Source organism: Hyperoodon ampullatus, assembly GCF_949752795.1.
Source record: "Hyperoodon ampullatus genome assembly, chromosome: 5".
Taxonomy (NCBI): Eukaryota; Metazoa; Chordata; class Mammalia; order Artiodactyla; family Ziphiidae; genus Hyperoodon; species Hyperoodon ampullatus.
In genome coordinates, this window is record NC_136918.1 from 69448195 (window position 1) to 69465131 (window position 16937).

General features: G+C 37.8%; 1 protein-coding gene across 1 annotated transcript in view; it reads right to left on the reverse strand.

Annotated features, from left to right (window-relative positions):
• MLF1 (myeloid leukemia factor 1) overlaps positions 1-13052 on the reverse strand; it is a gene marked incomplete at its 5' end in the record, with an annotated part of 28073 nt that extends 15021 nt beyond the window's left edge. The window contains one exon of the mRNA XM_079704257.1: positions 13006-13052. Within this exon, the coding sequence (XP_079560383.1) occupies positions 13006-13052 (47 nt within the window). The remainder of the gene's footprint in view (positions 1-13005) is intronic.
• Between the last annotated feature and the right edge of the window lie 3885 nt (positions 13053-16937).

Below are 16937 nucleotides of genomic sequence, written 5' to 3' on the forward strand. Positions count from 1 at the left end.
TATACATATACCACATCATCTTTATTCATTCATCTGTTGATGGACACTTGGGTTTCTTCCATGTCTTAACTATTATAAATAATGCTGCTATGAACACTGGCGTGCATGTATCTTTTCAAATTAGTGTTTTCATTTTCTTTGGATATATACCCAGGAGTGGAATTGCTGGATCATATGGTAGTTCTATTTTTAGTTTTTTTGACAAAACTTTGTAGTGTTTTCCACAGTGGCTACACAAATTTACATTCCCACTGACAGTGTACTAGGGTTCCCTTTACTCCATATCCTTGCCAACATTTGTTATTTGTGAGCTTTTTAATGACAGGCATTCTGATGAATGTCAGGTGATATCTCATTGTGGTTTTGACTTGCATTTCTCTGGTGATTAGTGGGATGTTGAACATCTTTTCATGTACCTGTTGGCCATCGTTATGCCCATCCAGTGAATTTTTTTCCTAAAAGTTCTGCATTTTTCACTTCTAGAATTTCTATTTGGTTGTTTTTGTTTTATAATTTCTCTTCCTCCACTGAGATTTCATATCTTTTCATTCATTGTAAACATATTTTCCTTTATATCATTGAGCAAAATTATAATAATTGCTTTAAAATCCTTCTTGGTTAATTCTAACATCTAGATCAGTTTGGAATCAATCTCTATTGATTATCTTTTCTCTGGAGAATGGGTCGCATTTTCCTGTTTGTTTTGTTTTGTTTTGTTTTGTTTGTCAAGTAATTTTGGATTGTATCTGTAAATTGTGGCTATTATGTTTGGGAGTTATATATCTGTTATATTCAGGAGTAGTGTGGGTTGCTGTTGTTGTTTTAAGCAGGCAGTTATTCTGGCTGGCCTTAATATTAAAATTCTGTCTCTTGAGTGGCAGCTCAATTCTCAATTTAGTTTTTATCCTTGGCTGAACTGCTTTATGTCTCTCCCACGTATACAGGTGTAAGGCTCAAATGGAGACTTGTGCAGAATTTATTAACAGTTCTTAGAGATCACCCTCTCTGATTCTCTCCCCTTTTGGGACTTCACTCCTCATTTTCCTGTGACTGTGGCTGCACTGAACTTTGAGCCTGGTTCTTAGCCAGACAGTTTCAAGTCTTCTATCAGAGTTTTAGCCACCCCTACATAGCACAGATCAAGCTTACCCATAGGCTACCATTGTTTTCCCTTCTTCCAACTGTTGAGTCACCTCCAGTGTATGTCTGATTTTGGTCATTTTCCAGGACCTTCTCCAGAAAGTTGTTTTTTGTGTGTTTTATTCTGGCATTATACTGTTATCTGAAGGAGAGTTGGTACAACTGGAGCTTTCTTGGTTATGCTAGAAATGAAGGTCTCCTGAAGATATTAATCTCACATTCTATAGTCTTTTTTGTTTAATTAGTTTTGTTTCCTTAAATGTTGGTTCTTCTGTTTGGTTAGTGTAGCTTCTGTCTTTCATGATGTTAGTTTTCCTCAAATGTTTGCAGTTATTTACATATTTTGGACAAGATAAAGAAATAAATGGATGCAGGGACATGAGTGGTTAAAAGTATTTTAAGTGAGTTTATAGATCTGAATTAGGAAGGAGAAGCTGGAATGTGTGCTTAGTCCTACAGTTTGGTTCAGTATTTGAGATTTCCTGTTTTAACCTCCTCCCCAAACCCTTTCAATCCATGGCCTAATAGACTACTCTCTCTTTCTTCTATCAAATTAGCTTCTCTAGCTTTTTACAATTTTCTTTTATTTTTACTGTGGTAAGAACATTTCCTATGAAACCTACCCTTCTAAGAAAATTTTAGGTGTACAATACAGTATTGTTAACTACAGGCACAACGTTACACAGCAGATCTCTAGATCTTTTAATTTTCTTTTTCCTTCGTTCCTGAGACACAGCACAGCAAAGGAGTACCTTGGGAGCAATAATTTATCCTCCTAAAAAGGAAATGAGGGGAGGGTAGCGTGACTGTAGATTTTAATCCTCTCCATCATGCATAGTTATTTTCAATTACCTGCTTTAAAATAGCAACACAAAGGAGAAAAAGACGTTGGGGTTGGAAGGGAGCTACAGATTTGAGGAAGGGGAAGAGGATATAAAAGACAGATTGGCATTCAATCCATTTCAACTTCCTTTCAATGTGCCTATTTATACTGCAGAAGCTCAAAAGGTAAAATTTAATTTCCTAGACCCCACTGCAGCTAAGATTCTGGATTTAGGTTCTGCCAATTATGGACAATGGATAACTGGAAGGTAGAGGTGTGGGAGAGTCTGTATGTACTATTACTTCTGTTTGTTGGTAAACATGATCACAGAGCTACGTAGTTTTTCTGTAGCAGTATTAGCAACTAAGAGTGTCTCATCAATAGAGCTTTATGGGTATTGGGGGACAGGAAGTGAAATCCATTTCGCTGATATGGTTGCTAGCAGGTACACAATGGCTTTGGAGTTAGGAGTAGCAGCAGCTTCGCAATTTAGTGATTCCTAACTTGGGAAGTGGCAGTTGCTTCCCCAGTGGTCTGGATGTGATGTGACTGTGAGGGTCATTCCTGAAAGTTCAACCTAGAGTCTGTTTCTTCAGCCATCACAGTGATTCTCTAAGCCATCTAATGCCCTGTAATAAATCATTTTCTGCTTCAAGTTGCTAGAGTAAATTTCGTTTTCCACAATATCAACGTAGGTGGGAAGGTTTACTCCTTTTATTTTTGTCAGCCTTAATCCCATTGCAGCATGTCTGAACAGTACTGACTGTTTCAACTATTTTATCATCTTTCTTTTATGTACTCTTCAATATTTTTTTCTACTTTCTTTCCTTTCCCTTGAAGGGAAGGCATAGGTTACCATTATTGGGAGTCAAGGGGAAATTTTTTTTTAATTTAAGTTAAAAATAAAGTCTTGCTATTTGTGTTAGCCCTCTTTATAAAACAAAGACTTTTGAAAATAAAATATCATTCAGAAAATATTATTTGTCTTTTCTGACCAATTAGAAGCTTCTTGAGGAAAGGGGACACATCTCTCTTGCTCCCTCTACTGTACAAAGTTATCTGGCCCACAGATGTTTCTGGACTGACTGATGGAACAATAACCAAAAAAGGATAGGAAAAGAGCCATTGAAGACTTTTCAGCACTTTAAAAGCATTCAGATGGAATATAATGCCAACTTTAAAAGCACAAGGCAGATATTTATGTATTGATATAGAAGGATTAGCAAGATATGTAGTATATCTCCATTTATATTTAAAAAATTCATGTGCATATGCTTATAAATGTATAGAATATATCCCTAGGAGGCTACGCAGCAAACTGGTCATAGTGGTTGCATTCTGAGAGGGTGGCTAGATGGTTGAGGGCCAAAGGTGAGAGAGTCTTTTTTTGTCTTAAATTATTTTATTGAAGTATAGCACATATAGAAAAGTGCCCAGATCAATCACCACTGTACAGCTCAATGAGTTTTCCCATTTTTAAATGTACAGTTTAGTGTTAACTATATTTGCTTTGTTGTGAGGAGGGGTCTTTTAATTATGTACTCTTCTGTACCTTTTTGAGTTTTTGCCATAAGCATGTATTACACATTCCTAAAACACATTTTTGAAAATGTAAAGCACCTTGATACTTTATAAAATAAGGTATTAATTGCTGGATGTTGGATGTTATTAAATTTTAAGAGATTTTCCTCATTTGTTAAAGTTTTATAGTGCATGTATAAACATGGAAAATTGAAATGGGAAAAACGTTCTACAGAAGTTCTACTCTCACTAAAATGCTGTAAAATAAAGTACACCAATTTATTTCTGTGAAAACCCTACAGCGTGTCAAATTTCGGTATTCATGGTAAGATGTTACTAAATTTTTTGCTTCAATAAGTTAATATTTCCCATCTGTTTTCAGTTAGGCATTAGTTTTAATTATATACTAAGAACTTTACTCCAAAAAATATTGTGTAGTTCTGAAGTCTTATTGCCTTAATTCGACTTGAACATAATTTCTGAAAATTGAATATAGAAATTTATGTCGAATGTTTCAAATGATTAAATTGATTCTACAATAACTGGTGTAAAGGTGAGTGTTTTTAAGTTGTCTAAAGGATTTCCAGCAGTTATAGTCTTCTACTCAGAAAGCAGTGCCATTTCCCAGGTACATGTGATGATATTACAAAGTATTAAAATAAAAAATAAAAAGATGAGGGCTTCCCTGGTGGCACAGTGGTTGAGAGTCTGCCTGCTGATGCAGGGGACGTGGGTTCGTGCTCCGGTCCGGGAAGATCCCACATGCCCTGGAGCGGCTGGGCCCGTGAGCCATGGCCGCTGAGGCTGCGCATCCGGAGCCTGCGCTCCGCAACGGGAGAGGCCACAACAGCGAGAGGCCCGTGTACCGCAAATAAAATAAAAAATAAAACAAATAAAAAATAGAAAGATGAGTATTCTCTAAATATATCTAATAGGGAGGCTGTTTATGAGAGTGTTTCCTGACTGTTTTGTTCTACAGATCTGTTTACTCTTGTGCAGTATCAATTGTTTTAAAGGAAACTGGTTAAGTAGAGAAAGAAATATATTTATGAATGACAAATAGCAGGTCCTCTGCATACCTGACCGACACGATAATTTTCAACCACCCCTGCATTAGGACCACTGCTGGTCTGGATGATTGATCCAGATTCTAAAAAATTGTAACATGTCAGTACTCTTACTTCTTCATTTGTTCTCCTACTGTCACTCCCTTGTCCTTTACATACCAATCCACTTGCAGACATTGCCCTGACTACTTTCCAGCCTCCTTCCTGCTGACAAATTTTATGCAAAGTCATAAAAGGAAAGTGCTCTCCAGTGTGTGCAGGTTAAGAATGCTCTTAGTGCAACAGAACACAAAAATTTCAACAGGAGTCCAAAACTTAAACTGTTCTTAACCAAATTAGTAACCGAATCTCTGAGAATGAAGAGTCTCTTTAGTTGAATGTTCAGTATTAACTACAGAAATGCACTTGTACTAAATTCATTTAGGAAATAGGATAAAATGAAGACACTAGAGCATTAGGTTTATTTAGAGATTATTCATATTTCATTCTTTCCAACTAAAAACAGACTCTAACATATTACGAATAATCAAGTAAAGATATTATACATACAATGAAGAAAAATATCATAAATAATTTTCCTATGAATTCTTATAGAATTTTTAGTTCTGGATTTTTGTCTTATTAATAGGAGTGATGGACATGGAAAATTTAACAGACTACTATTCCTAGACCTGCCACCTGTTAAAAGTTTGAGAATCACTATTTTAGCAGAATTATAGGCAACTAGCACTATGCGGAAGTTGTGACAATTTAAAAATTAAGTGGATCAATGGCACACAGTGAGACTAGAGGGCAGAAACAGAGTTTTATGCTTTCCCAAATCAAGACGTGAAGATCAAAAGTTAGTTTACAATTAAGGAATCAGAATTTGGTGTATGTATCTCCCTACTTTTTACTTAAAGAGACAGAGTTTCAAGTAGTTCTAAGACCAATAAATGAGTTGTCTAAGAAATAATTTCTAGTTTTTACCTTAAAAACGAGACTGTTCCTAAGTATTTCATATCTAGATGATACTCAATGCCAGATGATACCAAGAAATTGGAATTACTGTTAATTTTGTTAGATGTAAATATGGTATTGTGGTGATGTAAGAATACAACAATATTTTTCAGAGATGTATTTGGAAATACATATGAATAAGATGAGAAGAAGTCTGGAATTTGGTTTAAAACACTTTAGGGACTTCCTTGGTGGTGCAGTGGTTAAGAATCCTCCTGACAATGTGGGGGACATGGGTTCGAGCCCTGGTCCGGGAGGATCCCACATGCCGTGGAGCAGCTAAGCCCATGCGCCACAACTACTGAGCCTGTGCTTTAGAGCCTGCGCTTTAGAGCCTGCGAGCCACAACTACTGAGCCCACGTGCCACAACTACTGAAGCCTGTGCGCCTAGAGCCCGTGCTCCACAACAAGAGAAGCCACTGCAATGAGAAGCCCGCACACCGTAGCGAAGAGCCAATGCAGCCAAAAGTAAATAAATAAATAAACATTTTTAAAAAACCCAAAACACTTTGGAGACAGCAGCAGTGATAGAGATGGGTAAAGCAGGTGTAAATTTTGAAATTCTGGGTGAGGGGTATGCAGTATTGTTATACTGTTATACTTTGTAGTATATATTCAAAATGTTTCATAAAAATCTTTAAAGAATAAAAAAGAAATAAAACTATGTAGAGTTAAAGGATTTCATACCATCTGATGTTTTTAAAATGGATGATTCAAGAGAGTCCTTTTGCTGAGATCTCTATACTCACTGGACATTTAGAGCTTAGAATATGGGTACAAGTATGAAGATTAAAATGTTCATTCTAATTAATATGCAGTTACTTAAGAAAACCAGTCAACTTTCCCTTTAGATACGTGGATGACATTCAACTGCATGAAGAAGATACTTCAGGGAATACTGGTTTTGCTCAGTGAATAAATGAGATTAAATAGCTATTATTTTCCTATAGAGACATAACATTCAGTAAGATTTATTTTTCTGATTGCATTATAATTGGGTTAAAAATGCAGCAACTAAATGTGGCTCATTTAAAATGTTGCCCAGGTTTCTCTTTATTTAAATAGGAGTAGGTATATTTATACATGGAGCAAATGCTAAAAAAATCTTATTTTTTTTATTGACATGAACAAAAGGCTGCTTGTTGGAAAAAGAATTAAGACAAAAGTGGGCTCACAGTCTGGGTTTTGCACCTGTCTGAACCATTCAGGAAGAAACCTGGCTGGACTCCGAAGTGAGTTCAACTCATGTCTACCCAAAACAGCATCTGCTTGGAAATAGGACTTTAAGATTTCTCCTGTTCAAGCTTGAATTTTTTTCATTTTTAACAAAGGCAAAATCTCTTGTGGTAGCAAGAAGTTATTTTAATATTTTAAAAATTAATCTAATAGAGTTTGTTTTCTCAGGCAGGAAGAGTTTTTACATTTTTCTACATATTCATATTGTTCTCTTTTGAAAATTAATGTTTTGGGACTTCCCTGGTGGTCCAGCGGTTAAGACTCCACACTCCCAATGCAGGGGGCCCAGGTTTGATTCCTGGTCAGGGAACTAGATCCCGCATGCAGCAACTAAAGATTCTGCATGCCGCAACAAAAGATCCCGCAGGCCATAACAAAGATCCCGTGTGCTGCAACTAAGACCCGGTGCCGCCAAATAAATAAATAAATAAATAAATATTTTTTAAAAAGAAAGAAAATTAATGTTTCATTCTTCTAGGAAAATAAACTAGAAATATGATGACACTTTACAAAGCTAATACCCTATAAACTGGTAATACTGTGTACATAAACTGGTCTAAAGTAATAACTTGAAATGTGGTTAAAGATGTATATGAAAAATATTCTTTGTACATTCACAGGATGCAATATTTTGCATCCACTAAATTCATGCTTTAAAGAATACCTAAAGACTAGGGAAATGCTTATGGTATATGTTGAGGAAAAGCACAGTATATTTATTTTTATAAATTTATTTATTTTATTTATTTATTTTTGACTACATTGGGTCTTTGTTGCTGCACGGGCTTTCTGTAGTTGCAGTAAGCAGGGGGGCTACTCTTTGTTGCGGTGTGCAGGCTTCTCACTGTGGTGGCTTCTCTTGTTGCAGAGCACAGGCTCTAGGTGCCCGGGCTCAGTAGTTGTGGCGCAGGGGCTTAGTTGCTCCATGGCATGGCTCTAACCCATGTCCCCTGAATTGGCAGGCAGATTCTTAACCACTGCACCACCAGGGAAGCCAAAACAGTATATTTATAACCATAAAGTTTGGTTCAAATTTTGGAGAAAAAAATTCATATACGGAAAATAGAAACGAAGTACACCAAAATAATGATAGTAGCTAAAATCTTTGGTTGCATGATTTCCTTTACCAAATTTTCTACAGTCTTCAGATTTTCCATGAGAATGCATTTTCATTTAAATGAGGAAAAATTTACTTATACTATTATGATGGCCATACTACTTCTTTCAGCATTGCTGACACAAACCACAATCAAACAGAATGAAATTTGGCACCAAACATATGTTTTCTACTCCATTAGATTTGCCTATCAGAAGCTAGGAAAAATTGTTGCCCCCTCCCCCAACAAAAAAATCTTAACTCCTAGATTGATTCTGGGTCTCTTGGGATAACCTCAACATAAAAGTGTTCTTTTTAAGGGCTGGTAATGTTTCACTTCAGAATAAGTTTTTTTTTTTTCTTTAAGATTCTCTCAAATATATATGTTGTATATATATATATATATATAATAAATATATATATATATTATATACATGTAATATATATATTTTACCAGAATTACAATTTTACTGGCCTGTACAAGAATATAGATATTTGTGCTTCTAAGTAAAAAAGCAGTACACTATTCTTTATTACACAAGGGTCTTAGATAACTGATATGGCAGTCCCATTCATCAAGGGAAATTCCTTCCTTCCACTATACATGGTAGTGGCATAAGCAGATTGCCATGGGTCTTTGATCACAAAAGAAATGTTTCCTAGTCTCAGTAAGGTGCATGGGTCCATAAAGAAAATAGATCAGATGATATATTTTCGACACTAGAAATAATGCATACAACCTTCGTAAGAGAATCTTTTAGGGCATGGACCATGACTTCTACAAATTTATAACAAAGTCCATGGGGCTGGGCATATAGTAGAAAACTAAGAAATACTTAAAGAATGAATTACATTTCCATAGGCAATTTTATTTGCCTACTGTTTAGAAGCACAGTTTAAAATGGTGGTGTGGCAGAAGGCTTTGATATTGTAAGAGATGTAGGAATGACTATGGCTCCTTCCCATCCTGTAGGTACTCCCCTACTTCTGTGTGAATGCTTACAAAGTCACTGATAGAACTAAGCATTATGATATGATCAGATGGTACTAAATGGCATTCTTTGACTATGTCATAATCGTGTTGTGCTCCTTGGCTCTTAACTCAATGGTTCATACTTAACGAACCAAAGAATGCCCCGAATGAACAGTCTAGCTTATTTAATAAGGTGATTTTGTTTTATTTTCTGCCGTGGCAATATTCTCAGTCAAGAAAATATCAGTCAATGCCTGTCTTGTATGTGTAATATATTCACTTTCAACTCAGTAAATAGGTCAAAGCAGTGTCCTCTGACTACCTCCAAAGTGCAAAATAAATAAATTTTTAAAAATTAAAAATAGAGATTATAGATATGTAAATTTTAGCCCCTGATAAGAGCAAGGAGATAGAAAAAGTAACATCATAAGAATATATGCAGGGTTTATTTAACCAAGGACTGGTCATCACAATATGGTGCCCACATGAAGAGTTTGGGTGACTTAAAGAAATGCTAACAATTTACTATGAAAAATAAGGCTGATTTGCCTTATTAAAGGCTGTTTAATGTCTAATAGCTGATAAGTAGTAACATAGCTATTCTTTGTAGACTTGCACAATCAGAATTTCATTTCCGTAGCTCAGAAGATTCGAAGTTCATGTTTCTGTACAAAGCAGAAGTTTCTAGATTGTACTAAATATATGTAAACTTTTACATTTAATAATCAATGTTTTTTAGGGTGTAGGATAGATGCCAAAACCATTTCATTCTCAAATTAATTTTTCTGTCCATACTTGCATATTTCTATTCTTATGAAAATGCAAACGGGAGGAGAAAGTAGTATTCTTGAGAGATAACTGCATGCCAGGAAGTGCTAGCTTTTAGCCTTTGTGTTTTTAACCAGATTACAAGTATTATTTGTTTAAAAAGGTATATGTGAATGTATACTGTGAGGCAATTTTCACTGAAATAACTTCAGCTTTTAATAAAACAACGAACTTTAAAATATCACTTTTAAAGTTTCCCTTTAATTTTCTGATGAAACATTTAATATGTGCTATTATAGGAAGGTAAACATTAAAAATGAATATATTTGAATTCAAAACTAGATTTTGTTTTTTACTCAAATCTCTAAAGTGTTTGACAATTTGACACTGTATTTTACTAGTCCCAATTTATTTAATAATTCTAATTTTATACCCAAGAAGTATATACTTTTTGTCTGCCCATTTTTAATTAGTAAATTAGTAGAGTGTGCTTATTATTAATATCCCTGATTCCGAACTAATGAATTATTTAGAAAATGGTAGTATTTAAATTAGAAAGTGCCAACATCGACAATGGCACCTGTTGAATGCAAATACAGATCTTCCTCTACTTGTGATGGGGTTACATCCTGATAAACCCATCGTAAGGTGAAAATAACCGTAAGTCAAAAATGCATTTAATACATCTAACCTACCAAACATCATAGCTTAGCCTAGTGTACTGTAAACGTGCTCAGAACACTTACATTAGCCTGCAGTTGGGCAAAACTATCTAACACAAAGCCTACTTTATAATAAAGTATTGAATACCTCGTGTAATTTATTGAATACTGTACTAAAAGTGAAAAACAGAATGGTTGCCAGTGATGGGTTATTCACTCTCGTGATCGTGTGGCTGACAGAGCTGAGGCTCACTGCCCCTGCCACTGCCTACCTCGTGACAGTATTGTACCACATGTCGCTAGCCCGGGAAAAGACTGAAATTCAAAATTCAAAGTATGGTTTCTACTGAATGTGTATTGTTTTCTCACCATGGTAAAGTTGAAAACTCTTAAGTGGAACCATCGTAAATTGGGGACCATCTGTAACTACTTTCAGCAATCCAGCAATCAACTAAATACCACATTAACTACAAGACAGAGTAAAAGACACCAGATTGTCATTAAACAATATCTCTTGAATACTTTCTACATGTCAGACATTAAAATAGCCACTAGGGAACCCAATGACCAGACACATAATGTTAGCAATAGGGATAATATTTATATAAAAGATGGTGGGCATGGAACCCTCTGTGTTCCTTAAGGTCAGTGGATGATTTAATAAGGAGTCTGTCACCTTTATCAATTCCTTATGCTTGACTTGTATTAAGTAGTGGATTCTCATTTTGTTTGGGGTTCGGGTAAAAGGGGTGGGTCAAATGACACATTACTTGAAATAAATATAAACTCACATTCTCTTTCTCCCTTGTCTCCCCTAATTATGTTTATTCTTATATTGTTAACTGTGGAGCAAAGAAATTATAAGTCCGTTTTATAAAGTTAATTAATTTTATCCCAGATTTCTATGATATGGCTGCCTGCATTTGAAGAAGGCTACAGAAAATGATGACTGAAAAACCTACTGACATGTAACTGATGGTCCTATCCATCCTAAGCCCATGGGAAGAGTGTTCTTTGATGTATGCCTACTATTTGTGGTCTGTTACTATTTCTGACCCTGACTCTTGGGTTCATTGCCTTTGCTCAGAAAGCGTCACCCAAGAGTTTAAATTACACTTTTGCTAGATGTTTTAAAGAAGGTACTAATTATACATTCATGGTTTAGTTTAGTTCATTGCTCTTTTGATATAATCAAAGACAATACAACTCAAAAGCTGTCTGTCATAATCTTCTTAACTGTCGCCCATTGTACTGATGTCACAATTACATAAGAGCCACTTCAACAGCTCAACTAATCTATGGATATATTTAGTCCCTACTCTCAGAGGCTTTTAAAAGAGCAAATCATAATCCAAAATTTGAAATGTGTTAAAATGACACTGGTCATAAGCGTCCCAACTGCTCCTAAACAAGTTAAAACAGCATGATAAATTTGCTGGAGTCCATACACCCCTTAATTATAATGAATAATCTTTAGAATAAAATATTAATCATTTAACTTTTTCTAAATTAATCATTTCATCTTTCTACTGTTAATTTTCTTTCAGTTATTACTTTTATGTTATTTGGTTTTAATATAGTACTAATACATTTAAGCCAATATAATATTTTTCTTTAAAAACAAACAAAAAAATCGATGTAGTAAACTGTTAACATTTTAACTTTTCAAAAAGATGGTCCCCACACTGCATAGAGAATTTAAGTGATCAAAATAAATTAGGACAGCAAGTTAAAATTCAAACTGGCAAAACACTTGGGTAAAAAAGTAACACAAATCTTCCTGTTTTAGGTATCACTAGATTGTGTTATTACTTTTATATAATCGACAAAGGAAGAACTAAAGAAAAAACAAGACACAGCAAAACCCAGAAAATTAGAGGATAATGAAACAACTAATTTCTGGATGCCTTCGTCTTAAGGCATCATATTATTTCACTTGGAACCATTCACTGGGTTGGCACTTGTTTACCTGAGGTGTTCAGTGCACCTCTCTCTGCTTCCCTGTCCTATCTGTACTTTTGACAGAAAGAGGAGTCTCTCTCCAAACAAGGCTAGCTTTGTAACAAAGCAAGCAAAGGAAACAAACAGGGCATCTGGCAATTTCCAATCACTTCCAGGGAGAGACAGCAAAACTCTCCAAGTGCTCTTATAACTATGTATTATGGAAAATACTGCTTTAAAAAAAAGTTTCCTTTTTCGGAGACTTATTAAACATTCCCTGCCCCTCATTTGGAATAGAAGCAGGTGTGGAAAGGGTCCTGTAAGTATAATTCTCTGCAGAAGTTCCACCGAGAGGGCAGTTAACGTCGTCACCTGCAAAGCCTCTGCGGCTGCGAAGACGGGACTCCCAACACCAGAAGCACAGGGGTTGGGGGGCGGGAAGTATCCGAAGTCTGGCCAAGTTGAGAGCAGCCGGCACACGGGTTTGTTGGGCGGGGAAGCCTGCACAGACCTCCCCCCACCCCACGCCCGGCAAATTTCTCTCCCCTCCTTCTTACGTCCCGAAATCCTCCTCTCCTCTCCCTCACACGCCCCTAAATCTTCTCCGTTCCCTCTCACGCCCCCCAAGGCTTCCTCTCCCTCAAGCTGCCTCCTGGAGTCACTCGAATTCCCTCTCGCCCTCTTTTGAGTTTTAACTGACTCTTTTCCCTTAAGATAGCTCCGCTCAAGATCCCCGAGTTCCCGCGCAACCGCCGGCTCCCGGCCCGCCGACACTCACGAGAAGAAGGGATCATCCTCAAAGCTGCTGCTCAGCATCCCGAACATCCTGGCTCTGTCTCGGGCGGCGGCGTTTGCGGACAGATTGAAAAACGATGTAATGCCGCGGCCGCGACCCGAGCCAGCCGGCCCAGCACTGACAACGCTTGTCTCCCGGTCGCTAATGCCGTGCCCGTCGGGAAAGGCGGTGCTTGACGCGGAGCTGCTTTCCCATTGGACGCTGGTCCCATAACGTCACCAAGATGAGGCGGGGAAACAATGTGCCGCTGCCATGGCAACCGCCATCAACACAGGAGACTGGAAGTTTGGCCACGCGCCAGCCAGGCAACCCATCGTGAAGCCTCGGGGAGCACAAGATAGCTTGTTCTCTGGGCTGCAGGAACACAAAAATCAGTCTACCCCCTGTGTGACCTTGGGCAAATCCCCCTCGGCCTCGAACCCCAAGTCTCTTTTCGGGAAAATGGAGATGGGTCAAGATTTAGGCTAAATGGCATCCAAAGACCCACTCACCGGCCACATTTTGCGATCCACAGCAAAGTCCTATATCCGAAACACTCTGTGGTGGTTGGTCGGACACTGTGAACAAATAATAAGAAAAGATATGCAAAAAGTTTTTGAGTACAGTTAGTAAATAGTGTACCCAGTACTTGAGGGAAATGGGATGAGGCCTATCAGATTTCAACAAACAGTATTTGCCTTTTATGAGCCTGAACTGAAAGCAGTGTTTCCCAAAGTGGGAAATGCTTAAGTTTTACGTAGACATGTTATTTAAAAATAAGATGAGAACTTTGCTCTCTTCCATCCTCTTTCCAGTCCCTATTTCAAGAAGCAAGTCTCACTTTGATGCTGGTATGTCTTTAACACCTTCTCCAGCATTCCTTAACAGAGTAGGATCCAGGCACAAGGCCTGCAGCAAGCAGCCATAGCCAACTAAAATTCCATTACTGTATATTTTTGTTTTAATTATATCTGAGCCTTCTGTTTATGGCAAGTGAAACTGGTTTTAAACTTAAAGCAGTAACTAGACTTTAAACACTAAGTGAAAAAGTGAGCTAATTTAAGGAAACAGTACAGGTGGGATTTGGATATGTTGGGGGGCAGGGGGGAGGGCATGATGACAGTGGTCCTCACATTATTGAGCTTTGGAAAACACTGTCCTGAGAATTTGCAGGAGCCTAGAGAAAGGTGGAGAAGAAGAAAGAAAGAACATTAAAGAAGGAGAAGAACAATTGAGTCTAAGAAGAGAGAAAATGCACCTTGCATGTCCATCCTTAATTAAGTGGGCTCCCCAGCCTCTCTAGAGGGCCGTCATGTGGAGACACAGAGTGTTATCCAGGGCCTCCTGGGATTGGGCCAGAGAAGTGGCACTCTGCCAGAGTGAAGAAGCGTGCAGGGCCTGATTTGGAGGTGGCAGGAGTACTCAGGGTTATTTTGGGAGCCAGAAATTTAATCCTTTGGACCTTTTACCTCCCCACCTTTAGCCAAGTTCTCTGGCAGCCCCCCTTCCCCGAGACTGGTGACATGAGGTTGGGCAGCCTTCATGGCCCAAGTTGAGATAGTATAGCCCTTTGGGGAAGAGGATATTTTCTTCCCCAGCTTCAGAATGAAGTTCAGGGAGCATATACATATTAGGGAACTTCTTGATTAGTTTCAAGGCAAAAAAAAAAATAGTTTTAGAAGACCTGAAATTATTTTCTCTTTAAAATACTACAACCCAAGATGTTAAGGAGGTCACGTTTTAAAAAAAAACACAAAAAACTTAAATGAAATGGGGTAAGTTATTGGTGATAAATGATAGGATTAAAATAGTTCTGGATTAAGGTCAAATAAAGCAACTTGTGAGAAGTTTTTCCCTCTTGTTCCCATTGAGATTTTTCTTAGAAGTGCACTGTTAAAACATGAAAACTTTAGTCCAGGCACAGGTTAGTCAGGGAGTTACCTGGAGCTTCTAAAAGCAGTTTGGGCCTAATGGCCAATGCTTCAAAAATAGTTAGTAGAGGAAAAACGACAGTTGAAGCTAAAGAGACCTCATCAGTTTCAGATCAGAAAGGTAAAGAGGGAGGAGGTGAAAGACGAGGTGGGTTGGCAGAGGATGAATACCAGAGGAGGGGAGAATAGAGATGCAGAGCAGGACTAAGGGGAGAAGGTCCTGGACTTGGCTGTAGATAGAAAAACAATAGCTCATATTTACTGAATGTGTGCCTGGCACTCTTATAGGCACTTCATGTGTATTAACTCATTAAATCCTCACAAGATTTTTATGGAGTAGCAATGGTTTTTTATCTCCATTTATAGGTAATACAACCAAGACACAGAGAGGCTAAGAAAGTTGCCAAAGTTCACACAGTTATTGAACTGGGTGGGGTGCCTGGAGTTTTCCCTGGTGGGGGCTACTTACACCAATGTGGGTGATGGGCCACACTTAAAGATGCAGGATGCAGGATGAAAGCAAGTTATTATTTCTCAAAATTATGCTGACAAACTAAAAAATGGACCCAAATTAAACAGTATAAAATTCAGTGGGAATATATTAAAATCAATTCAATTCAATTGTACAAATATCTACTGAGTGCCTACCCTCTGTCAGTGATTGATCTAGACACTGAGTTGTTGGTGAACAAAACAGACAAAAATCCCTGTCCTCCTGGAGTGTATATTCTTGTGAGGGCAGAATGAAAATAAATAACAAAGAAAGTAGTATGTTAAAAGGTGATAGGTGTTAGGGGAAAAAACCAAGCAGGGTAAGGGGGATGGAGGTGTGTAGTTATAAACAGGGAATTCTGTGTAGGCCTCATCGTGAAGGTGAATTTGAGCAGGCTCACTGGAAGGAAATGGACATGTATTGGAAGAGCATTCCAGGCCAGTGCAAAGGCCCTGAGGTAGCATGTACCTGGTGTATATAATGCACAGTCTATTCATAGGTCCTGAAACTTACCTTCAGAGGAATGAGATAAGTCAAGTAAAGTGAAAATTACCTATTAGGATAATAGCTCCTGTTTGTACTTCTTATGTTCCAGGCATTGTATTAAGTGCTGTGTATACATTTTCTCATTTAATCCTTACAACAACTCTGTATACTAAGACAGGGGTCCCCAGCCCCTGGGCCGTGGACAGGTACTAGTCCGCGGCCTGTTAGGAACCGGGGCCACACAGCAGGAGGTGAGCGGCGGGCGAGCGAGCAAGCAAAGCTTCATCTGCTGCTCCCCATCGCTCCCATCGCTCGCATTACCGCCTGAACTATTCCCCACCCCCCATCCCTGGAAAAATTGTCTTCCACAAAACCGGTCCCTGGTGCCAAAAAGGTTGGGGACTGCTGTACTACGATGTTTATCTCCATATTACATATGGAAAACCTGAGACACAGTGAAATCTGGTGATTATCCAGTCAATTCAAATCCAAATTAGCCCTATTCCAAAGCTAGTATTCTTGCCACCACCCTACTTTATCTCCCTATAAAAAATTAATCATTTACTGAGTATCTCTAAGTACTAGACACTTTTACATATATAATCTCTAGAGAAGCAAGAATAACTACAATTCTGCAGCCTGTGGAACGAAAACCATATTCACAGAAAGACAGACAAAATGGAAAGGCAAGGACTATGTACCAGATGAAGGAACAAGATAAAACCCCAGAAAAACAATGAAATGAAGTGGAGATAGGCAACTTTCCAGAAAAAGAATTCAGAATAATGATAGTGAAGATGATCCAGGACCTCGGAAAAAAGAATGTAGGCAAAGATCCAGAAGATGCAAGAAATGTTTAACAAAGACCTAGGAGAATTAAAGAAACAACAGAAGAATTAAAGAACAAACAAACAGAGATGAACAATACAATAACTGAAATGAAAAATACACTAGAAGGAATCAATAGCAGAATAACTGAGGCAGAAAAACGGATAAGTGACCTGGAAGACAGAATGGTGGAATTC